The sequence below is a fragment of the Rhinatrema bivittatum genome, chromosome 3 (genome assembly GCF_901001135.1).
Source record: "Rhinatrema bivittatum chromosome 3, aRhiBiv1.1, whole genome shotgun sequence".
NCBI classification, from domain to species: domain Eukaryota; kingdom Metazoa; phylum Chordata; class Amphibia; order Gymnophiona; family Rhinatrematidae; genus Rhinatrema; species Rhinatrema bivittatum.
Genome location: NC_042617.1, coordinates 928,180 through 953,528, shown reverse-complemented (window position 1 = coordinate 953,528; position 25,349 = coordinate 928,180). Strand labels below are relative to the sequence as shown.

Sequence of the window (25,349 nt, the reverse complement as noted above, 5' to 3'; positions counted from 1 at the left end):
CCTCGTCCATTCCAAGCTCAAGAGAAAAAGAAAGGCTTCCCCCTACCCTCAGTCCGCTCCAAGCTCAAGAGAAAAAGAAAGGCTTCCCCTACCCTCGTCCGCTCCAAGCTCAAGAGAAAAAGAAAGGCTCCCCCCTACCCTCGTCCGCTCCAAGCTCAAGAGAAAAAGAAAGGCTCCCCCTACCCTCGTCCGCTCCAAGCTCAAGAGAAAAAGAAAGGCTCCCCCTACCCTCGTCCGCTCCAAGCTCAAGAGAAAAAGAAAGGCTCCCCCTACCCTCGTCCGCTCCAAGCTCAAGAGAAAAAGAAAGGCTCCCCCTACCCTCGTCCGCTCCAAGCTCAAGAGAAAAAGAAAGGCTCCCCCTACCCTCGTCCGCTCCAAGCTCAAGAGAAAAAGAAAGGCTCCCCCTACCCTCGTCCGCTCCAAGCTCAAGAGAAAAGGCAGGCTCCCCCTACCCTCGTCCGCTCCAAGCTCAAGAGAAAAGAAAGGCTCCCCCCTACCCTCGTCCGCTCCAAGCTCAAGAGAAAAGGCAGGCTCCCCCTACCCTCGTCCGCTCCAAGCTCAAGAGAAAAGAAAGGCTCCCCCTACCCTCTTCCGCTCCAAGCTCAAGAGAAAAAGAAAGGCTCCCCCTACCCTCGTCTACTCCAACCCTATCCTCCAACCCTATCCTCCACACTTTTCAATATCTATCTTCTCCCCCTCTGCCATCTTCTTTCCGACCTAGGGCTGACTTTCTTCCTGTATGCTGATGATGTCCAAATCCTCATCCCCATTCAGACTACACTCAAGGCCTCCCTACAATACTTGGAATCCTGGCTCTCCACCATTAACTCCCTATTGGCCAACCTCCACCTGGCACTCAATGCAGATAAAACTGAAATCCTCGTCATTTCCAATCAACAGGAGTACACCTCCCTCCCCACTGCTCCCGCCCCCACCTTAACCCATTCACCTACACCCACTGTAAGTAACCTAGGAATCCTACTTGATCAACACCTCAATTTTAAGACACATCAAATCCCTATTAAAAGGAGGTTTCTATAAACTCCACATACTTAAACTGAAACCACTCCTCCATGCCCATGATTTCTGTTTAGTCCTACAGTCTACAATCCTTTCCAAACTAGATTATTGCAACTCCCTTCTGTTAGGCCTCCCTACATCTACTATCAAACCCCTACAAATCCTTCAGAATGCGATGGCAAGAATTACCACTAACACCCGTAAGACTGAACACATAACGCCCATACTAAAGGACCTGCACTGGCTACCGATCCCATACCGTATTAAATATAAAACCCTCACCATCCTGCACAACACCCTACATAAAAACAATTCCGCTTGGCTTAAAGACATGCCACACTTCCGTACCTCCAATCGACCCACCAGAAATGCCCTCGCAGGCACTTTGCACATCCCGCCCCTCAAAACCGCACACCTCTCCAATACCAGAGAAAGAGCATTCACCATAGCCGGCCCCACCCTCTGGAATTCACTTCCCTATTACCTACGACTGGAGCCCTCCTTACATACCTTCAAAAAAGGCATCAAGACTTGGCTTTTCAGGCAAGCCTACCCAGATACCAATCAAACTTAGCCCACTCCCTATCTGCTTCCGCCTCCGTCCTCTTTCCTTTCACCCCTTTCCTGCCATCCCTCTCCCCCCAGCCCACTCCCCCCATGCCTCTGGAAGCTCTCCCCTCCCACCTTTCTACTCCCTGTTTCTCTCCCCTCTGCTCCCCCGTCCCCCCCTCCCAGACATACAGTCTTGCTAATGATATAACCCAAACAAGTAATTCTTCTATAAATTTAATGTAAATAAGTACCTCGCCTTATTGTATAATTTAGAACCCAGTAACATTTATGTTTTTCTTATAGTTGCTCAATTATTATTTTTGCTACTCTCTCTCCATCTGCCCTATCCTTTCTCGCTGTTCTTGCCCTGCCCCTCTCACCCTTTTCTTGCCTGCTCCCCTATCCCCTCCCTGTTTTTTGTATTTTCTGCCTTGCAACAGTTTTTTGTAAACCAGCGTGATATGTCCTATGAATGTCGGTATATTAAAAGTTCATAAATAAACAAACAAACCCCAAGAGAAAAGGCAGGCTCCCCCTACCCTCGTCCGCTCCAACCTCAAGAGAAAATGCAGGCTCCCCTACACTCCAAGCTCAAGGTAACGGTGGTGGGGCCGCTTAGCAACAGTGATCATAATATGATCAAATTTGAATTAATGACTGGAAGAGGAACAGTATGCAAATCTATGGCTCTCGTGCTAAACTTTCAAAAGGGAAACTTTGATAAAATGAGAAAAATAGAAAAAAACTGAAAGGAGCAGCTACAAAAGTAAAAAGTGTGCAAGAGGCATGGTCATTGTTAAAAAATAGCATTCTAGAAGCACAGTCCAGATGTATTCCACACATTAAGAAAGGAGGAAAGAAGGCAAAACGATTACCGGCATGGTTAAAAGGGGAGGTGAAAGAAGCTATTTTAGCCAAAAGATCCTCATTCAAAAACTGGAAGAAGGATCCAACAGAAGAAAATAGGATAATGCATAAACGTTGGCAAGTTAAATGTAAGACATTGATAAGACAGGCTAAGAGAGAATTTGAAAAGAAGTTGGCTGTAGAGCCAAAAACTCACAGTAAAAACTTTTTAAAATATATCCAAAGCAGAAAGTCTGTGAGGGAGTCAGTTGGACCGTTAGATGATCGAGGGGTTAAAGGGGCACTTAGAGAAGATAAGGCCATCGCGGAAAGATTAAATGATTTCTTTGCTTCGGTGTTTACTGAAGAGGATGTTGGGGAGGTACCCGTAATGGAGAAGGTTTTCATGGGTAATGATTCAGATGGACTGAATCAAATCACGGTGAACCTAGAAGATGTGGTAGGCCTGATTGACAAACTGAAGAGTAGTAAATCACCTGGACCGGATGGTATACACCCCAGAGTTCTGAAGGAACTAAAAAATGAAATTTCAGACCTATTAGTAAAAATTTGTAACCTATCATTAAAATCATCCATTGTACATCTTTATCCATTTCAAAAATACTTCTTTCTTCTCAAAACAAATTCCCCATTTCTACCAGGAACACAAAACTATTCTCCTCATATTACTGCTCAATATCTGTAATAAAAAGAACTATTGCATAAATAGAGGAAGGATTTTTTTTTAATAATTTCCCATTTAATATTTTAATGCTCCTAGGAGGTTACATAGATAATACTAAATGCTCCTGAGGATTATTTATTGCAGGAGATAAAGCATCAAATCCTTCTTCCTGCTTACAAAGAACAGAAAGCGAATTAAGGCATGTGAAAACTTCTTTGGGAAACACTAGTGCAAAAGGTGCTGTCTTATAAGACTGATCCCATTTTACATAAAGTTTTGGTTTCAAAAACCGAGCTGGCTTGAGCTGTGCAATGCTGTGTGTGAGCTGCTGTTAGAAAGGCCTCCCTTCTACATTCTAGCAATGCAAGATAAACATGTAACTGTGCTTTTTATTACTTTACAGATTGCTCACACTGGGTAGTTTATCTGCCACAATTTAAGGCACTGCAGGCTGTTGCTGCCGCAGGGAGTATAATGTTGATAAAGCACTATGAAATGGTACCATGAGCTCTAAGATGAAGGCTAAAATTAATTTAAGCAGCTTCAGACTCGCTGGTCTTATCTTTCAGCATTCAAGGAGCTCTTTTTGTTCCTCTTACCACTCAGAAATGAAAATTAGTGAAGATTTAAGTTTCTCAGAGGATCCTCTCTTCTTTTCCCTAGGCAACCACCTAATCCCACCTAATGGTCACGCCAGTCCTGGGCTCTTCAAAACCATCACAGAAGCTGTCAGCTAGCCTTTAATATGTCAACCAAATGCTACTCATTCATTTAGATTTAAAATAATTCAAGTGATTTACATTTTTTTATTGATTTATTACTTACACCTACAAATTCAATCTAAGTGAGCTACAGGTAAAATGTTCATAAATTATACATAGTATACACCAACATAGAAAAAGACAAGTAAGCATGGCTAACTTTGTGCCAAAATAATAGATTAACATACTCCATAAAAAGATAGATACAAGTGACGGGCACCTGTTGCAACCTTCCCAACTATCATCTCTTTATGGGTTTGGAAATATTTCAGTGTTTTCCTATTTACAAGTGGCTCATTATATACGCTCCCTTCCGGAGGCCAGTTTTCAGCTACCTGGTTTCCAGGCTCTGGTGGCATGTTTCTTGTTGGACAGAACTACTGTACCCTCCCTCTCCCATTATTACGCTCATTTGAGGAAGCTCGCTTACCAGAATCCCTGCTTGGATTTAGCAGACCGGTGGCAGAGAGACGGGGTTTTTCAAGTCTCGGCCACACAATTGGGCAATTGTTTTCGCCGTCTAGCGAAAGTTTCCCCTAACTCCTACTATCGTGAAATGCAATTTAAGTTTCTTTGGAGGGCATATGTATCCACCTCTGTAGCGTTTCACTCTGGATTGGTCCCTACAGCCATTTGTGGGAAGTGCGGCGGGGAGGAGGGCACTCTCTCGCATCTTTTTTGGGGTTGCCCCATAATCCAGCAGTTTTGGAGACGGGTGGTTGCTTACCTGGCCCGGTTGTTGGATACGAGTTTGCGAGCTTCCCCACTTTTGATTCTTTTTGAGTCTATCCCCTTGGCCCGGTTGAGGCCGGCGGGACAGCGTTTGCTCTTTATGAAAGCTTGTTTTGTGGGTAAACGGATGATTCTTCTTCAGTGGCTAGATACGGCGGCTCCCTCCTTCTGGGCATGGCGAAACCATCTCCACCGATTAATGCAGATGGAACATTTGACCGCACGCGCCTCTCCTCGGCAACTCCGATTCTTCCTGGACATCTGGGAGCCGTATATTCAAGCCTTGCCTCATCGCGCACGCAGCTTGATTTTGAATAATTGACAATTTTGCTTGGAACTCTGGGAGTCTGGGCCGCTACAATATTATTCCTTTGCATCACAGTATGATAGCTGGGGTTGTTGGTAAAGGAGGGGGGGGGAGAAAGGGAGGGTGATTTGAGATGCTTAGTTCGGCTTGTTTTGTATGGCGACTTACCTGTCCTGTGGCCTGTCGGGCACTGAAGTGTACCTCTGTCTGACGGCCTAGTGTTTGTTCTGTATTGTTTAAAACGCAATAAAAATTGTTTATACTAAAAAGATAGATACAGAAGGAGGTAAAATATATAATAAAATATAGAGGAAGGCCATAGCTACAAAGTTGGCGAGATTTAAATCTTCATACTGAAAGACTTAAATAACTCAGGCACTTGGCGCAGTATATCTAATTTAGTCCAAATGCCTCTTGAAAGAGAAGTTTTTACCATTTTCTTAAACTGTCTTAGATCAGAAAATAACCAAGAATTCTGGGAGAGGATTCTATTTATTTATTTATTTATTTTTTGTTTTTATATACCGGAAGTTCCTGTATACAATACATATCACTCCGGTTCACATTTAACAGAGATAACTATCGCCGGGAAGGCGGTTTACAAGGAACAAGGAACAATGGGGCCACTGGAAAAGCCCAATCTCTTACTTCAATAATATGAACCATCTAACAGTCCTTTACTGGATGATCTTAAGGCTCTTAACATTTATTTCAACCAAGTCATTGAGTAGAGTAATTTGTGAATTAACAGCAATACTTTATACTTTATCCGCCAGTGGAGATCCATCAATATAGGAGAGATGTGATCAGGAAAGGATGTTCCAGTTACTGTTCTGAACAACTTGTAATGGTCTCACTCTTACAGGGGAATCCCTAAAAAGAGGGACCTGCAATCATTGATTGGAGGAAATAACTACTGGACTGTAGTACACAAGTCAGAGAGCGTAAGAGTTTTGCAGTAAATGTAACTTCCTAAAAGATGTCTTTATAATAGATCTTATACGTGGCTGCATTGAGAGGTTACTGTCATTGATTACCTCAAGACTGTGAACTGTAGATTTAAGGGAAATTAACAGCTCTCAAACTCGAACACTGAAGGATGATTCATGGATGGAAAAGGAATTAAATGGAGGAGTAACCTCGTAGTTAGAGCAGTGGCCTGGGAAGCAGGGTTCAAATCCCACTGCTGCTCCTTGTGACCTTGGGAAAGTCACTTCACCCTCCACTGCCTCAGATACAAACTAAGAGGGAAATTTTCAAAAGCTGTGATAAATTAACACTGCTGTTTCATCATGATATTTTTATCATGGAAAAAATCCGCGGTAAATGTACTGAAGCGAAACGGCAAAAAACACGCAATGGTGGACAACTTTACTGAGGGCTGCCATCGTATTAAAGAGCCACACGGCCCAAATAAACACCCCCTCCCCATTCAAAATCTCCCTCAGGGATCTTGCAAGTCTCTCATTACCTCTAGGGCTCCACAATCTAAAAAATGTTTAGAAAATTAGATTTAATTTTGCAGTGTGATGCCTCACCCCTTCTCCAAGTAAATGATCCCAGATTCCAAAACCCAATCCTCCCAAAGGCATCCGAACCTTCCCAAGTCCCCAACTTCCATACATTCAATCACTGCTTTCTAGAAAATAGACTCTGGAGGTCTGGGGGGCCCCGATCATGGGATAAACAGTCAGCGTCGACTGAGCCCGGGGCTTGGGGGGCTCCGGCAGCCCCCACAGACCATCAGGATCTATTGCACAGGGGCTCACTAGAAATCAGGGAATCTATGGGGGAAGATTGAATCGGGCAGAGTTGGGGTTTGGATTCTGGGATCATTTAGTTGGAAAGAGGAGGGATTTGGCAGGGGGCAGGGTGCTGCCATGTGAAATTAAATCTATTTTTTAAAATTCTTTTTAGGCTGTGCCATTTCAAGACAGTGGGCAGGGGTCTCGCAAGGCCTCGGGGGTGGGAGATTTTGAAACTTCTGGTTGGGGGAAGATTACTTTTCAGCCATGTTGCCCTTATCTGGATGCACGTTAGTGCCCCCGGGATGAAATAACTGCACCTCCTTCAAATGCAGATTTTTTTAAGCCAGCTGGATTATTTTATTTGCCTCCACATTAGCTGCTTTGCATGCAGTAGACATTTTTATGCATGCAACTATATGCAAAGCAGTTCATTTCAATAGGGGATGGATATTTAGTTAAAAATGCACAATATCATGAATATTACCACAATATTAGTATATCATATGTCAAACCCTTCCCACAGCTTAGTAAATCCACTTGTAAGAATGTGAGCCCTCTGGGGATAAGGAAATACCTACAGTAACTGAATGTAATCCACTCTGAAGTGCCTGAAAGGCAGAATATAAATCAGAAGAATCACAAAGAATGCCTTATCGATTTATGACTAAGAATGCCTTATGCCCGCTGATTTTTGTACTTTGTACATTGCTACTTTGGTTATAGTTATGTTTATAGTTTTTGTTATATCTATTTATTGATTTATTAATACTACTTCGCCTAATCAGTATTATACTCCCCCCCTGTTTAATGTATTCATTTGGTTACATGTAAGGGCTCCGCCCAAAAGTTAATTGTATTCTGCTGTTATATGTAAGGGCTCCGCCCAAAAGTTCTTGTTTTTTGTGAACCGATGCGATGTGCGAACGGATATCGGTATAGAAGAGACTTTAAATAAAATAAATAAATAAATAGATAAATAAAACAATCAAGTAGTTACTTGCACTGACCTCATCCTCTGACTTACCTGTAAAATATATTGTTGATCTGTCTTCGTATGTAGGCCCGCAAGCCTAAAAACTTGCCATAAATTCGATGTAAGATAGTCTTTAAGAAATCCCTCTCTCGAGGGTCCTCACTATCAAAGAGATCCAACAACTGTGGAAAGACAAACAGGAAGAAAGAATCCATCAAGAATGAGAAAGTGGCTAGATCCATCTTCCCAAATCTAAGGGAATATCCACAGAAAGGAATGAGATTGCACAACATTCAGTGAATGAGGCCATTTTTGGTTCATTCCAAATGGCACAAATAAAAAATGGACCACTATAAAGATACCTAAAAAATCTCGGGTAATTTCATACTTCTTGTATTTTTTAAAAAAAGCAAATGGGCCTTCCACAATTTTACCTGGAGCCAGGGCCTGCCCAGCTGGACCTCCCCACATTTTTCTGACTCCCCTCTCCCGGCTTAGGCCTAACTAACGGCCTCCCCGGGACACTTCTGCCCCTCCTCCTCCGTTCAAATTTGCCAAGGCCAAGGCGCTCCCATCCCAGCCCCCTTACCTCCTTCCCAGGGCCTGTGAAAAGCCTAAGAGTAAGAGCAAAGTCCAACTTGCTCCTGTCCTGGTTCTGGAACTTTAAAACTGGTGCCATGCACCTGAAGGATGGCATTGAAGTGACGTAACTTCAGCACTTCCATCCAGTGTGGCTGGCACTATTTTGTTATGCACAGATCGCAAAGTCCCAGGTTTAGGAATAAGGACGAAGTCTTGCAAATAAGGAAAGGTTTTCATCAAGCAAATATTAAACATTTCTTTATTTGTTTTTTAATCCGTTTGTCCACAGTTCACAACGGATTACACTGAAAACATTCATAATGTATAAAATATAAATAAATGTAAACACCTTACAAGTAGTGCCCGACTACCATAAAATTGAAAAAATGTATAAAAAGCTATCACATCTAATAAAGGCTATAAAACAATAATACACTTACAAATACAAAAAAATGATATGTCAAAATAATACAACCCTGCTATAAAAGCCACTTAAAACTGTCCCTCATGTCTCTAATAAATTTCTTTATTGCCCTTAACCAAAGACTTCCTTAGAAACAATGGGGCGGATTTTAAAAGGTCTGGGCGTGTAAATCCTTCTGGATTTACGCGCGCAGGGCCCTTGCGTGCCGGCGCACCTATTTTGCATAGGCCGCCGGCGCGCGTAAAGCCCGGGATGCGCGTAAGTCCCGGGGCTTTCGAAAAAGGGGCGAGGGGCGTGTCCGGCGGCGTTTCGGGGGAGTACCGCGGCATTTCGGGGGCGGGCCCGGGGGCATGGCGCCGGCCCGGGGGCACGGTCGAGGCCTCCGGACCAGCCCCCGGGACCGGAGGACGGAGCAGGGCTGCCGGCCGGTGCGCGCAAAAGGTAGGGGGGGGGGGGGAAGTGGGGGGAGGGCGAAGGAAAGTTCGCTCCGAGGCCGCTCCGAAATCGGAGCGGCCTTGGAGGGAACAGGCAGCGCGCGCAGGTTGCACAAATGTGCACCCTCTTGCGCGCGCCGACCCTGGATTTTATAGGCTACGCGCGTATCTTATAAAATCCAGCGTACTTTTGTTCGCACCTGGTGCGAGAACAAAAGTATGCGATCGTGTATTTTTTAAAGATCTACCCCAATGTTTTTAAGGCTTTCTTGAATTGCCTAGTTTCTGTCAGTGATCAAACCAACTCAGGCAAATATTCCAGAATGCTGGCACCGCCTCCGAAAGAGCACGTTCCCGTGCATCCATAAGTGCACAACCCTATAGATGGAAAGCAGAGTTTCTTACCTGTAACAGGTGTTCTCAGAGGACAGCAGGATGTTAGTCCTCACACATGGGTGACCATCAGATGGAATAGGTTTCACTGGTCAAAGTTTTTTCATTTAAATTATAACCACATATATAGTAATTCTCATGTATTCTTTTGTAGGACCCACACTCAACGAGTTTGTCTTTAGATCAAACTCATAGTTCTGGTTATCGGTCCATTTACTTTATTTAATTGATAACTTATTTTTTGTTTTGTTTTCTATTTAGAAGTTTTCCTAAAAACAGACCAACTGAAGCTGACACACTGCAATATTAATCCCCGCACGGGTATATCGTTGCAGAACGATCAATGGAGCAAGATATTTGTGATACTGAATGCAGACCGCAAAGATAAATTGTTGATTTAGCCACGGATGCAAGTCTACAAAAGGAACAGTGCTCAACTGGAGTCGTTACAGGATATGGAGTTTAACCTTTGAAGAGCGGTTTCCCCTGAAGCAGGACCGAGTGGTCCGAAACACAATCGTGTCGGGACTGTTTGCTTTATCAGTACAGATGAGTATGGTTTCAAAGAGTTTCTTATGACTATCTATACGGGATTGTTTTCAAAGTATTGCAAAGTATCACAAATATCTTGCTCCATTGATCGTTCTGCAACGATATACCCATGCGGGGATTAATATTGCAGTGTGTCAGCTTCAGTTGGTCTGTTTTTAGGAAAACTTCTAAATAGAAAACAAAACAAAAAATAAGTTATCAATTAAATAAAGTAAATGGACCGATAACCAGAACTATGAGTTTGATCTAAAGACAAACTCGTTGAGTGTGGGTCCTACAAAGAATACATGAGAACTACTGTATATGTGGTTATAATTTAAATTTAAAAACTTTGACCAGTGAAACCTATTGTGTTTTGTGAGTGTGCCGCACTTTGTGAGGGTTTCTGAAATACATTAGTTACTGGGCGGTTGTTGTGATAGACATCAGATGGAGCCAGATGCAGAAAATGTTGTCAATGTTTCTAGAAATTTTGACTAGGCACACTGACCATGCCCAGCATGCCTTATACCATGCGTCCACGCGAGGTCCCTCTTCAATCTCATAACATAGAATTACAATAAAAAATAAAAAAACAGGAGAAACCCAACTCCGTGAGGTAGCAGGCGGGTTGTTATGTGAGGACTACCATCCTGCTATTCTCAGAGAACACCTGTTACAAGTAAGCAACTCTGCTTTCTCCGAGGACAAGCAGGATGGTAGTCCTCACACATGGGTGAATCCCTATCTATAGGCTGCTCCCTAACACAAAAGGGGGACCAACAGACACCCAACCAGGTGCCAACGGGCACAACAATGGTGCAGTTGGTAATGGGGAGAGGGGCAGGCAGCCTGAACCCAAACACGGGCCCTAAGTTGGGAGAGAGGAGCTCTACACTTCAAACAGGTTCCGGAAGACAGACTGGCTTAACCTACTGTCCCATCAGCCATCCCTATCCAGACAGTAATGTGATGTGAATTTGTGGAGAGAAATCCACGTCGCAGCCTTGTAGATCTCCTCCACGGGAACTGCTCGCAAATGGGCCACCGATGCTGCCATGGCTGTGACAGAATGAGATTTGACATGACCCTCAAGATGCAGTCCCGACTGGGCATAATAGAAGGAGATGCAGTCTGCCAGCCAATTGGATAGTGTCTGTTTGGGAACTGCAACGCTCAACCTATTCTTATCAAAAGAAACAAAATGTTGGGTGGACTGTCTATGGACTTCTGTCCACTCCAAATAGGTGGCTAAGGCTCGCTTACAGTCCAAACAGTGCAGTGCTCATTCACTTCAGTGCAAATGGGGCCTGGGAAAGAATATTGACAGGATGATTGACTGATTAAGATGGAAATCCGTTACCACCTTAGGCAGGAACTTAGGGTGCATACACAAGACCACCCTGTCATGATTTATTTTATTTAAAAATTTTATATACTGAGGAAGTGATGTCACTCCTCATGTGAGCAGCATGAATTTGCTGCTCCTCGTGCACTTCGGGCTTTAGCGTGCCATATCACCGATTTTTCAAACCTGACAGGCGCTCCGGCACCTATAGAGAGTCTAGAAGCATTGGGGATGACCACCAAGCAGAAAGCCTCTGATCTGTGCAAGTTTTCTTTTACCCGCAGCAGCGACGATACAGACGCCGGAAAATCCAAGATGGTGCTGGAGGATGCGATTCCGGAGACCGATGAAGGCACTGACGACCCAGCCGCCCCAACCAGCGATTTTCCATCACAAACGGAATTAAGAGGTTGGTTCATTGAAATCAGGCAGGACATTAAAAATTACAAAGCGGAGATAACCACCCTCATTGCTGAAATGAGGGAAGAAACTGCAGTATTGGGCCGGCGAGTAGATGAAGCGGAGCTCAAGCTGGACATCCAGGGTGAAGGCTGGGTCAAAATGCAGAAAAGTCATCAAGCCTTACAGGACACATGTCGTGCTTTAGCTGATAAAGTGGAAGACATTGAAAACCACAGCAGGAGAAGCAATCTCAGGATTAGGGGGGTGCCTGAGTCTGAGGACTATGTGGACTGCACTACAGTGGTGGAAAAGATTTCATCCTTCCTCCTTGAAAATGAGAATGCTTCAACAGAGGCAGTCTTGGCTACCATTCTAACAGAGCAGGCACATAGAACTTTGGGACCCAGGATCGCAAACAGGCCACGTGACACAGTAGTGTGCTTTCACTCTTTTGCCCTCAAGGAGATTTTTTAATATCACATGTTGCCAGCGTACCTGGCTCTGGGAAGGCCATGATATTGCCATATTTGCCGACCTTTCCTCCACTACTTTGAAAAGGCGCTAGGAATTTCATTGTATTATTATCAAGCTCACAGAGGCAAACATCCGTTATCGGTGGCTTTTTCCTGGGGGTCTATCCTTTATGATACAGGGCGTCACCCACAGAGCCAAGACAGTGATGGAAGCCATCGAGATCCTAAAGGAGGCAGGAATCAGCATTGATGTTCCTTTATCAGCAAAGGGAGAGTGGCCCAACATTGAGAGCATTGCGAATGCGATCACCCAACAGCCTCGTTGGCAAAGTGTCCCTAAGGGTCGGAGGAGACTCCAGAGAAATCCAGACGATGGTGACCAGAGTGAAGCCCCGGAGTGAATGAGAAACTGACTGGGGCATGTTTAGTGGTTAGAGTATGCTGCAGAGCTGCTAAAATGGCAGTTTATTGATGTTTAAATTAGCACCCGATAAAGGTGCCATAAGGAGAGATGAGAGACTTCCTCCATGTTCATTTGGAGCACATGGTTTGTGCTTCTGGTTCTGATGGGCGGGGTGGGTGGGGGGGAGGGGAAGGGAATTTTGTTTGATTTGATGAAAGTGATTTTCTATACCATGAGGAGAGGTATGTGCCTGGGGCGAAGCCCAGTACTTAGCGGGAAGGGGAGAGTGTGGATTTTTTCCTAATGCTACTTTTATATTTTTTTCTCTTAATACTAAGGGGCTTAACAACTCGAGTAAACGCAGATTACTTTTCAAAGAGCTAGATCACCTGCAGATTGATGTGGTCTTTTTACAAGAAACCCAATTTGAGGAAGCGTTACCTGGGTCTTATGAAACATCCTAAATTTCCATATCAATATTGGGCAGTGGCCACACCCTCCTCGAAATACTCGGGAGTAGGTATTTTAATCCACAAAGATCTCCACTTTGAGTTTAAGGATCTTTATGTGGATCCCATGGGATGAATGTTATTGCTGAAAATCTCATTGGGGGGGGACGACTCTTATTGATATCCATATATGGGCCTAATATACATAAAGCAGAATTCTATAGGTCTCTGAATCAAACTCTAGCTTCCAGAATAGAAGGTTGCCTACTTTTCGGTGGGGATTTCAACTTAACACTTGATCCCAGAAGGGATACTTCCACTGGTACTAGCTCTGACCCCAAAGTGGCTAGAAAGGAACTTAAATGACTAATGCGTGATAATGGAGTTATTGATATATGGAGATCACTCTTCCCGAAATCCAGGAATTATACTTTCTATTCTTCCCCACATGGCAGTTATTCTAGGATTGATATGTTCATGGGTAGTCGAGGCTTGATGCCAAGAATTAAGGAGGTTGATATAGAAGCCATTTTATGGTCTGACCATGCCTCCATATGGTTTACGTTGCAGTTTCAAGACTACGATAGGGGAGTGAGATTTTGGAAGTTTAATGAATCCCTGTTGGAGGACCCAAATTTTGTATCCCAAATTGAGAAGGATATTCAGGATTATTTAGTAATTAATGACAATGGGGAGGTTAACCCTGTGATTGTTTGGGACTGCTTAAAAGTTGTTTTAAGGGGCAAGTTCATAGCGCGTACCTCATTCCTAAAAAAACAAAGAGAGGAGGAACGTGCCCAATTATTGCTTCAACTTAAAGATCTAGAGAGAACACATAAAACGGCATCGACTCACGGGATCTCTTGTTGCCATGGAAGCCATTCGTATGCACATAGCTTCCTTGGATGCTGTGGCTATTGCATACCAGCTAGAAAGGACACGACAAAAATATTTTGAGGGAGGCAATAAAGCCGGGAAAATCCTTGCCCATATGCTAAAGCATAGACAAGATCAGTCCACTACTGTTAAAATTAAAAGTCATGAGGGCACCATGCTATCAAACAATACAACCATTAGATAGCGTTTCCAACAATTCTACTTTGAGCTGTACTCTGCTGATGGCAATATTGCTCAGAGTGACATTGAGAAATATTTGGAGAAATCCCACTTGCAAGCACTCGAGCTTCCGCAGCAATTTATATTAAATAAAGATATTACAGAAGTAGAAATTAGAATGACCATCAAAGATTTGAAACCCGGAAAATCACCGGGACTAGATGGCTACACTGGGCGATTTTATCAACAATTTGTGTCCTTACTTGCTCTGGTGCTAGTAAAATTCTTTAAGTCATTAAAAGAGGGAACTCCACTTTCCACATCCGCTAACACAGCAGGCATAACAATATTAGCTAAACCGGGCAGGGATCCCATGGTGTGTGGATCTTACAGACCGATTTCCCTCATCAATATTGACTTGAAAATACTTGCCAAAATCCTAGCCAAATGCCTGAATGGTTTTATTGCCCAAATTATCCACTCTGATCAGGCAGGCTTTATTCCGGGATGTCAGGCCTGTGACAATATCCATAAAGTCCTGGACAAGATATGGTGGGTTAAAAAACATCAGATACCAACGGTGGCTCTCTCGGTTGACGCCAAGAAATCCTTCGATATGGTTCATTGGCTGATACTGAATACTGTGTACAATTCTGGTCGCCGCATCTGGTCGCCGCATCTCAAAAAAGATATAATTGTGATGGAGAAGGTACAGAGAAGGGCTACCAAAATGATAAGGGGAATGGAACAGCTCCCCTATGAGGAAAGACTAAAGAGGTTAGGACTTTTCAGCTTGGAGAAGAGACGGCTGAGGGGGGATATGATAGAGGTGTTTAAAATCATGAGAGGTCTAGAACAGGTAGATGTGAATCGGTTATTTACTCTTTCGGATAGTAGAAAGACTAGGGGGCACTCCATGAAGTTAGCATGGGGCATATTTAAAACTAATCGGAGAAAGTTCTTTTTTACTCAATGCACAATTAAACTCTGGAATTTGTTGCCAGAGGATGTGGTTAGTGCAGTTAGTATAGCGGTGTTTAAAAAAGAATTGGATAAGTTCTTGGAGGAGAAGTCCATTACCTGCTATTAAGTTCAGTTAGAGAATAGCTACTGCCATTAGCAATGGTAACATGGAATAGACTTAGTTTTTGGGTACTTGCCAGGTTCTTATGGCCTGGATTGGCCACTGATGGAAACAGGATGCTGGGCTTGATGGACCCTTGGTCTGACCCAGTATGGCATTTTCTTTTGTTCTTACTGGTTTGCTTTATTAAAACGGGTTGCAATTTGGGGATAATTTTATTCAATGGCTCCAACAGCTAAACAACTACCCCATGGCTTGTATTAAAATAAATGGGGGATATTCAACCACCTTTTTGTTCGGAGAGGAACTAGGCAGGGCTGCCCTCTGTCACCTCTTTTATTCGCCATCTTTCTAGAGCCGTTTGCAAACCAAATAAAACAGAACTCGGAGATACATGGCATAAATGTAGGAAACTTTTCTTCGAAATTATCGCTTTTCACTGACGATATCTTGATCATGGTCACGGATCCTGAAACTTCCCTCACACCATTATCACAGGCCCTCGAAGCTTTTAGCAAGCTGTCGGGCTTTCGCATTAACTGGGAGAAATCGGAGATTCTCAATATAAATATTTCTCCTATTGCGGAAACTACCTTATGGGAGAGATTCCGATTTCAATGGGCCCACAACCAAATAAAATATTTAGGAGTCTACATTAGTGCCACTCAGGATCTATTCCAACTCCACTACGATAAGCTACAGGATATCATGGTTTGGTAGAATTGCTGCAGTGAAAATGACAGTACTACCCAAACTACTCTATTTCAAACCCTCCCAATCGATGTACCCAAGAAGAGTTTACTTAATTGGCAAAAGAGGCTCTTGCTCTACATTTGGGGTGGCAGGAGGCCCGGAATAGCATGTAAAATTCTCTATAAATCCAAAATCCAGGGGGGACTGGGAGTACCTAATTTGGAGAGATATTTCTTGGCAGCTAGATTTAAAATGCTGGTGGAATGGAATAAGAGCAATTTACAGAAGCCCTGGGTCCTATTCAGTCAACAACTTGTGAACCAAGTCCCTTTGCCTAGGTTTCTATGGCAGCCTAAAAAGACCTGAATTGTTCAACCCCGGGCTGTATTACCACCATCCATGATATATTATTATAGAATAATTCATAAGTCCCTCACCACAATCTACAAGAATATCCATGGACTGGCTCCACTCCATCTACAAATAGCTCTCAAAAAACACTCCTCCAACAGACCCATCAGAGAAGCTTATAGAGAATATCTACAGGTACCACACAACAATACCACCCAACATATAACATTGAGAGATCGGGCCTTCTCCACAGCAGGTCCCCCACTATGGAACTCAATCCCCTTAGAATTAAGACAGGAACCATGTCTCCTAACCTTCAGAAAGAGACTGAAAACATGGCTGTTCATGAAAGCATTTCCAGACCCTTAAGGATTCACTTCCATCAATTGCAGCACAATCAAATACAGCAATACTGAACATTTTCTATCAAATAGAATATTTATTTAAAAGAACAATTATTTAATTGAACATTCTCTACTAAACTGAATCAGACACTACAAACCAATCACTACAATGTTTTACTTCTTGTTAAACTTGTTTATCTTTCCTTTAACTCTAATCCCAGTTAGAATAACCCCTGTTTTATTGTAACTTTCTCTTCCGTGCACTTGTTTATACTCCTGTAATGTATACTCTTATGTTTTAGTTATGTATGTTATAATGTATTGATCACCCCTTGTTTTATGGAAACCGACATGATACGAACTCCTGTGAATGCCGGTATAGAAAAACACAAATAAAATAAAATAAATAAATAAATACCTTTACAGCTCTGGGAAACTAAGAAATCTGTGTTGGTGGGATCCCAAGAATGTCATTACAGCACTTATTTATATGCCAATTCCTCCTTTACACTGGGGTTTGAGAGCCCTGCCTTTCAGAGATGGGCTAGACCGGGGATTCGATCCTGGGTTCAAATATGGGGAACACATGGTCTTTTAAGCTTCCCAGATCTACAACAGAAATATGACCTCGAGTTCTGACCTTTTTTTGTATATACAATTACGCCATTTTGTACAGTCCAATCAGCTTCTGGGGCATCTCCAACAAGGGAAGTCTGAATTTGAACTTCTATGTCAAAACACAAACCAAACAGCCAAACTACTTTCGACTATGTATACTTTACTGGGAAAGGATAAATTTATGAAACCCAATTATGTAGTGGCATGGGAAGCGGACTTGAATATTTCCTTGTCTCAGCGAGACTGGGAAGAGATATTTTCAAACATTGGCAAGGGCTTAATAGCAGCACATATGATTGAAAACTCTTGGAAATTAGTGCTGAGATGGTATTACTCTCCAGTACGATTGCACCGTATGTCACCGCAGATCTCAGAGCACTGCTGGAGAGGGTGCCTCACTATTGGCAGCTTCCTACATATGTGGTGGGAATGTCAGTGCTGCGTCCGTTATGGACTGAGTTGGAAGAGTGGCTAACTCAGATATACCAGACTGACATTCGTATTCTACCACAGCAGGCCTTGTTAGGCTTACCATTATTTTAGGGGAAGGATACGTCTAACACACTGGTAAACTTCATTTTCTCAGCCAGACGCTGGAAATCTCCCCAGGTTCCCCCACTAGCTGCAGTCCAATTTAAAGTTGAGCTAATCTTCCATCTGGCAGAAATCACGGCCCATCTTAGGAAAAACATGGGGAGATTTCAAGATACTTAGAATAAGTACTGTCTCTGGCAGGAGAGTTTGGGTAGCTCTACATGAAACCATGTGGAGGTTTTTGCTTTATAGGGGTGGATTCTGCCCTACCCTTTATATCCTTAGTTCATCCCATGACTATAATCTATCTGTTATGATGTCTACCTCTCTATACTTCTGCATTGAGGGAAGCAGTATGATATATCACCTTTGTAGTTCTCGCTAGAGAAAGGGGAGTTATATATATGTATATTTCGCAGTACAAAATAAGGACACAGGATTATCGGTGTTATTTTCTCAATGCTTTTTATTGTTATTTTCTACATTTATATGTTTTAATGATGGTCATTCATGATGTACGTATTGTATACCGGGTCCTTATTCTCTAATTTTTGCCTTTTTGTAATATTGCAAATTTAAGCAATAAAAAACATTTAAATTAAAAAAAACATTTTACATACTACACTTTCAAACAGGCTCCATCAGGGCAGTTTACAATATCACATTCACAGTGATACATAAAATTTAGCTTAACATAATACATAAAATATTCATTAAAATAAAAAACGTAGTATAAGGTGATAAGTCACTAAGGCCTGGAGCTCACTGGCCCTGTGTGCTGAAGTGACCGCCACAAAAAATATGACCTTCCAGGTCAGGTACTTCAGGTCACAGGAGTGCAGCGGCTCAAAAGGAGCCAATACCACACTGAGGTCCCAAGGCACAGCGGGAGGCCTTAAAGGAAGCTTCAATTGAAACAGGCCCGCATGAAACATTCAACTATAGGCTGTACAGAGATGGGCGTACCATCTACACTATGGTGGTATGCGCCAATTGTACTCAGATGAACCCTCATGGAGTTGGTTTTTAAGCCAGTCTCCCATAGGTGTAGAAGGTAATCAGTTTTTGTATGGGATAGGAGAACAGATCTAGCACCTTCTGCTCACACCACACAGAAAACCCTCCTCCACTTCAGTCCATAGGACTTTCTAGAAGCCACCAGGACCAGAGACACATCTGAAGATCGAGCAGCTGCAGAATTAAACCTTTCAACATCCAGGCTGTGAGTGACAGGGTCTGGAGGCTGGGATGTAGCAGCCTGCCCTGATCCTGCGTGATGAGTTCTGGGGAAGTCCCCAGACTAATCAGTCTCTGGATGGACAACTCCCGAAGGAGTGTAAACCAGATCTGTCTCAGCCAGTGATGGGCTATGAGAATCATAATCCCTCTGTCCTTGCGAAGCTTCAAGAGAGTCTTCACCACTAAGGGAATCAAAAGATATGCATACAGAAGACCTGTGCCCCAATGGTGGGTGAGGGTATCTGAGGCTGGTTTGCCATTTGTCCTTTGTCCTGTGCAACGAGCAGATCTGAGGCACCTTCCTTTTGCAGAGGGATGCAAACAGAACCGGGCTCCCCCAGAGACAGAATATCCAATTCGCTACCTCCTGGTCCAGGGACCACTCGGGGTCTGAAGGCTCGACTCAGCTTGTCTGCTACCATGTTCTCAGTCCTGGCCAGGTACATGGCTCTGAGCACCATCCCGTTGTAAATAGATCCTTCTGTAAATAAGTTCCTTCTCTCTTAACGGTTGTTCTTTTATTCTCTATTTCATGCTACCTATCTTTTCCCTCTTCTCCTGTCTCCCTCACCCCTCTCCTCTTTCTCGCCTGCTCCCACCCCCTGCCCCCTGTTCATTGTAATTTCCTCCTTATTTTGAGTTACTTGTAAACTGGCGTGATGTGCCATACGAACGTCGGTATATTAAAAGTTGTTAAATAAAATAAATAAATAAATAAATAAATAAATAAAAAAAACCATAAGAAATGCCATTCTGGGTCAGATCAAGGGTCCATCAAGCCCAGCATCCTGTTTCCAACAGTGGCCAATCCAAGTCACAAGTACCTGACAAGTACCCAAACATTAAATAGATCTCAACCTACTATTGCTTATTAATTAATAGCAGTTTATGGATTTTTCCTCTAGGAACTTATCCAAAACTTTTTTAGGATCTGGACTGCTTTCTCTCACTGAAGGTTCAAACCTGTGCCTCCCTGCTTATTGACATATCACATGGCTATTTGGCTGTCAGTTTGGATAAGGACAACTTTGTTGGACAGCCGATTTCTGAAAGCCCATAGCACATACCTGATTGCTCTGAGCTCCAGGAAGCTGATTTGACAAGAACATTCCTGAGCAAACCACTAACCTTGGGTGCTGAGCAGATATATATGAGCTCCCCACACCAGGGTGGATGCATCCGTGGTTAGCACAATTTGAGTACGGAGACACTGAAAGGAGATCCCCTATTCCAGCCTGGAAAGTGCCCGCCACCAGGACAATGAGACCCTGAGAGACGGGGTGACTTGGATGCAATCCTGGAGGCTCTGAGTGGGTTGGCGCCACTGTGACCTCAGGGTCCACTGGGCTCTGCACATGTGCAAACGTGCCAAGGGAATGACATCGTCGGTTGTGGCCATGTGGCCCAATAGCATCAACATGTACCAGGCTGACACCTGCTGGCTATGTTGAACCTCTGCCGCAATGGTCGCCAAGGAGACAGCCCTCTGGCAAGGCAGAAAGGCCTTAGCCTGACGTGCGTCTAGCAGGGCTCCTATGAAGTCCAATCAAGGTGACAGGCTGAGATAGAACTTTGTGTAGTTGAGGACAAACACTAGTGACTCCAACACCCAAATGGTCAAGAGCATGGACCTGACAGCCCCTGCTTGAGACGTGCTCTTGACCAGCCAATCGACAAGATACAGGAAAACATGCATTCCCAGTCTGCGGAGATGCACTGCCACCATGGCCAGGCATTTTGTGAAGACTCGTGGGGTGGACACGAGCCCAAAGAGCAACACCCGATACTGGTAGTGCTGTTTTCCCACCATGAATTGGAGATAATTCCTGTGACTGGGGAAGATCTTGATATGGGTGTATGCATCCTTTAGGTCGAGGGAGCATAACCAGACCCCTTTTGGCAAAAAGGGGATTAAGGTGCCCAGGGAAACCATCTTAAACTTTTCTGTTTTTTTTCTTAGAAACTTGTTCAAGGCCCTCAGGTCCAAGATGGGACAAAGTCCTCCTGTTCTCTTTGGAATCAGGAAGTACCTGGAGTAAAATCCCTGCCCACTTAGCCCTGGTGGTATGGGCTTGACCACACTAGCTGTTAAGAGGGAGAAGAGTTCCACTGAAATACCTCCTGATCCACTACCGGCCCCCAAAATGGGCAAGGAGGGCAATTTGGTGAAACATCCAATAGATTCAATTGTTATCCCTGACAGACAATGGACAAAACCTACTGGTCAGAGGTTACACTGAGCCACTGGTTCACAAAAACTGCAACCTGCCCCCGACTGGAGGATCCATCAACCCGGGTACAGGTGACTAGCTTACGCTCCCTGCGGTCCAGTCAAAACCCCATCCTCAAGTTTGACTGAGGAGCCAGCTGGGACTTGGGAGCTCTCTGCTGCCTGGGACGGCCACGGGAGCTCTGATAGTGTTGACTAGTGCAAGGAGGTGGAGGATAGTACTTTTGGCAAAATAAAGACTTCCTTGACCCAGTCTAGATCGCCTCCTGGAAGATCAGGAGTAGTCCTGAGTACTGGCAGAGAATTGTTGGAGAGTTTCATGATGGGCCTTGAATTGAGCTACAGCATCCCTCATCTTATCTCTGAAGAGATTCTCTTCCATACACAGCACGCCAGTGAGTCGTTCCTGTACCTCTGGTCAGAGATCCGAGACCCGCAGCCATGCCATTCTGCAGGCACTGATTCCTGCTGCAGAGATTCTTGATGATGTCTCGAAAACATCGTAGGTTGCATGGACCTCGTGTTTCTCGCACTCCAGAACCCTGTACACCAACGACATGAGAGTGTCTTGCTGCTGTTAAGGCAGCTGCTTGGCCATCTCCTGCACCTGCTTCCAGATGTCCTGCGAGTATTGGCTCACATAGAACTGGTAGGCAGTGATGCGGGCAATAAGGGTCCTCTTCAATCTCTTGTTTTCCACGGAGCTGTGAGCCTTCCAGTTTGATTGAGTTCTAAACTTGGCTTTTTACCTTGTGGAAAACTTTGTTTGCAATTTTTTCTTTTCTTTCCATTGCCAGGTTCCTCTCAGTGCCCTCCCGTAGTGTCCCCAGACAGGGTTTTCAGCGTTTCTGTAAGTTTTCTTTCATGGTTGATTCCCCCCATAGTATCGATGCCTCTGTGCCCACCAACCATCGATGCCCACTCCATTGTTTGCCTTTCAGCCCTTTTGTTTCACCCCGTCATGGCCACGACCAGTTTTCACCAATGCCCCCAGTATCCGAGGACCATGTCAATCGCTGATCCTCATGAGGTATGTATCCTCTGCCTGGGGGCATTGCATGACATCCGGGATTGCCACTTGTGTGCCTAGATGACCCTGGATTCATCGTTTTCGACCTTAGCACCAGAGAAGGACCAGAATGAGCATCAAGGGAAGCCTAAGTCACATCGGCACTGGTCCCTGTCGAAGCACAGTTCCAGGCATGGGGAAGCATCGACTTTTGCTGCAATGCTCCCAAACAGCCTCGTGTTGAGGAACACCCATAGTCCATCGATGCCCGGGGTTCATGATGGTCTACACCGGTCCTGGTGCCAGTCGCCAATCCCCATCCCAGTTTTGAGTAAGATCTGGCCACCTCCTTCCTCCCAGTCGGGACTGGCATCAGCAATATTCAAGGAGAAGCTGCAGCATTGAGTCAAGCTGGTGGTGGACAGGCTCTGCAGGGCTTTGGTCCTGTGGCACCGATGGCATTGGAGCCGGTGCTGCCCATCCTCGTACCACTTCTGGAGAAGCTCAGCATGCTCATTGATACATTACTGACCCAGCTGGCATCAGTTCCCAAGACAGCACTGATGCCTGGAGGGGAACAGAGGCCTCCCCCTACGATATGGTGGTCGTCGCCAGTTCCTCTGAGGAGGAAACTCCACGGGGGCTGGCTGAGGTGCCGAGGCCTGTAGTCCACCGTCCAGTTCCGCAAATGCTTGTACCTCTGGACCTAGGCCCCATCCCCCTTGGTATACAGTAAGGATGAGGGTCCCTATGACCCCTGGGGAGATGATCAGATTGAGTTGTCCTCTGAGGATTTGGATCGTCTCATGTCAGAACCTTCTCCTCCAGAGGAGTGAAGGAAGTCTCCACCTGAGGACTTAACCTTTGCAGATAAGGATGATGGTGGAAGCCATCCCATTCCAGCTTTTGACTGAAGATGCCAGGTACAAAATGTTTGAGGTTCTTCAGTTTGTGGAGTTTCCTAAGGAGATTGTGGTGGCCCCGGTACACGAGATCCTTAAGGAGTTGCTGCTGAGGATTTGGGAACTCCTCCTCACAGTGCCTCCCATTAAGAAGGCGGATGGGGATTACCTTGCCCAGAAGGCTGCTGGATTTGATAAGCATCAGCTGCCTCACAGGTTGGCGGTGGCCGAATCTGCCCTCAAGCGGGCCAAGTGCTCTCTGACACATTCCTCGGTGCCTCGGGGAAGGACCACAGAGTGATGGACGCATGGTATAGGGCATGCTCAGTATGCCTAGTCAAAGTTCTAGAAACTTTGACATAAGTTTTCTGTATCGGGCTCCATCTGATGATGTCACCTATGTGTGTGGACTAACATCTTGCTTGTCCTCTGAGAATTTCCACTAACAGTTTACCCACTGATCTCAGGACCCATGATGGAACAAACTCGTACCAAACCTCTATCCAAGGAGCATATGTATCAATATTTAATAATTTATGTATTTATGTATTTTATTTATTTATTTTATTATTTTCTATACCGGCTTTCACGACCAGAGGTTGCATCAAGTCGGTTTACATTTAACAAGTCGTGCATTGAACATAGAACTAGAGGTAGAGGTCTAGAGGTATTATCATTCCCACCTTATATTTCAGTCTACATTGTATTGGTAGCCAGTGTAACTATGAACTGGCATTAAATGATCACATTTCCTTGTACCAGTGAGAATTCTAGTAGCTGTGTTTTGGACTATTTGTAACACACGTATCATTATAGGGAGGCCAAGAAATAACAAATTGCAATAATCCATACTTAGCAATATAAATGCCTGAGACACTGTGCAAAATCCCTCATTTTAAGGGAGCTTTAGCCTCCGCAGCATTTGTAATTTAAAAAATGAGGTCAGTACTATGGATTTTACATGGTATTTCACTGACGAATCTGAGTCCACCACCCCCCACCCCCCACCCCCAATTCCTAGCTTGTGTCCTTAACTGATAAAACAGAATCCGATATCTTAATTGTTTTGAAAGTATAACCTTTGTCCTATCAAATTCTAGGCCAGGAGCTTATGTGCCAGTCATGACTTTACAGAAGAAAGACATATTGATTACATGTCCTGTGTTGCCTGCCAGGATAATCGCTTTGGGATTATAAACTGTATATCAGTGGCATACAGTATGAAGCCATATAAATATTAAATAGGACAGCCAATAAGGCTAATCCCTGTGGCAACCCGTTGAGCAAGCTATGTCAGTTGGAGTGGCTTTGTCAGTCATGAACACAGCCATCAACACAGAAGTAGCAAAGATCAAATGCCCAACAATCAAAAAAAGTAATCAAGACCGCTAATAAACCCAAAACACCCTGGTACACACCTGAACTAAAAAATATCAAGCACTTCCTAAGACAATCCGAAAAAAAAATAGAGAAAAGATCCATCCTCTCAACTAAAAGACAGATACAGAACCATACTATACATCTAAAGAACAGACATCGAAAAGGCCAAAAGAGATTACTACGCCAAAAAGATCCATGACCACCAATTTAATCCCAAAACCTTATTTGCATACTTCTCAGACCTGATACTACCCACCACCAACACTCCCCACCAAGAAGATACTCCAGAACTTGCGAAGAGCTCGCCAACTACTTCAACGACAAAATTACTAAAATAATCGCAACCAACCCACACACCAACCAGCCTCCACCTAACCCAGCACAATTTCACCACACCAACCTGGTCCCAATTCGAAACAGTTGCCTCAACCGAAGTGGAATCAATAATTCACAAACTAAACCCAGCTGCACACCCCTTTGACCCCATATCTATAAAACTTCTAAAGCAAATCCCAAACATCATAGCTAGACCCATAACGGACATAGTTAATATATCACTTGAACAAGGTACTTTCCCCAACTCCCTCAAATGTGCCAGCATCAAACCAATCCTCAAAAAACTACAACTAGACTAAGCCAATCCATCAAATTACAGACCCATCTCCAACCTTCCCTTCATCGCCAAGATCCTTGAAAAAATTGTCAACCGTCAACTCTCAGCATACCTGGAAAATAACATCCTATCCCCATCCCAACATGGATTCAGAAAACACTTCAACACCGAAACACTCCTCCTTTCCCTCACAGACCACATTAACAGAGACCTGGACCAAGGCCAATCCTACC

The 25,349-nt window shown here is 44.2% G+C and overlaps 1 protein-coding gene across 3 annotated transcripts in view; it reads right to left on the bottom strand.

Moving 5' to 3' along the window:
* The window catches only part of PPP2R5D (protein phosphatase 2 regulatory subunit B'delta), a 374,106-nt gene that overhangs the window by 223,305 nt on the left and 125,452 nt on the right, over window positions 1–25,349 (bottom strand). For all 3 annotated transcript variants that reach the window (XM_029592779.1, XM_029592780.1, XM_029592781.1), the window contains exon 7: window positions 7,676–7,806. In XM_029592779.1, the coding sequence (XP_029448639.1) occupies window positions 7,676–7,806 (131 nt within the window). The remainder of the gene's footprint in view (window positions 1–7,675; window positions 7,807–25,349) is intronic.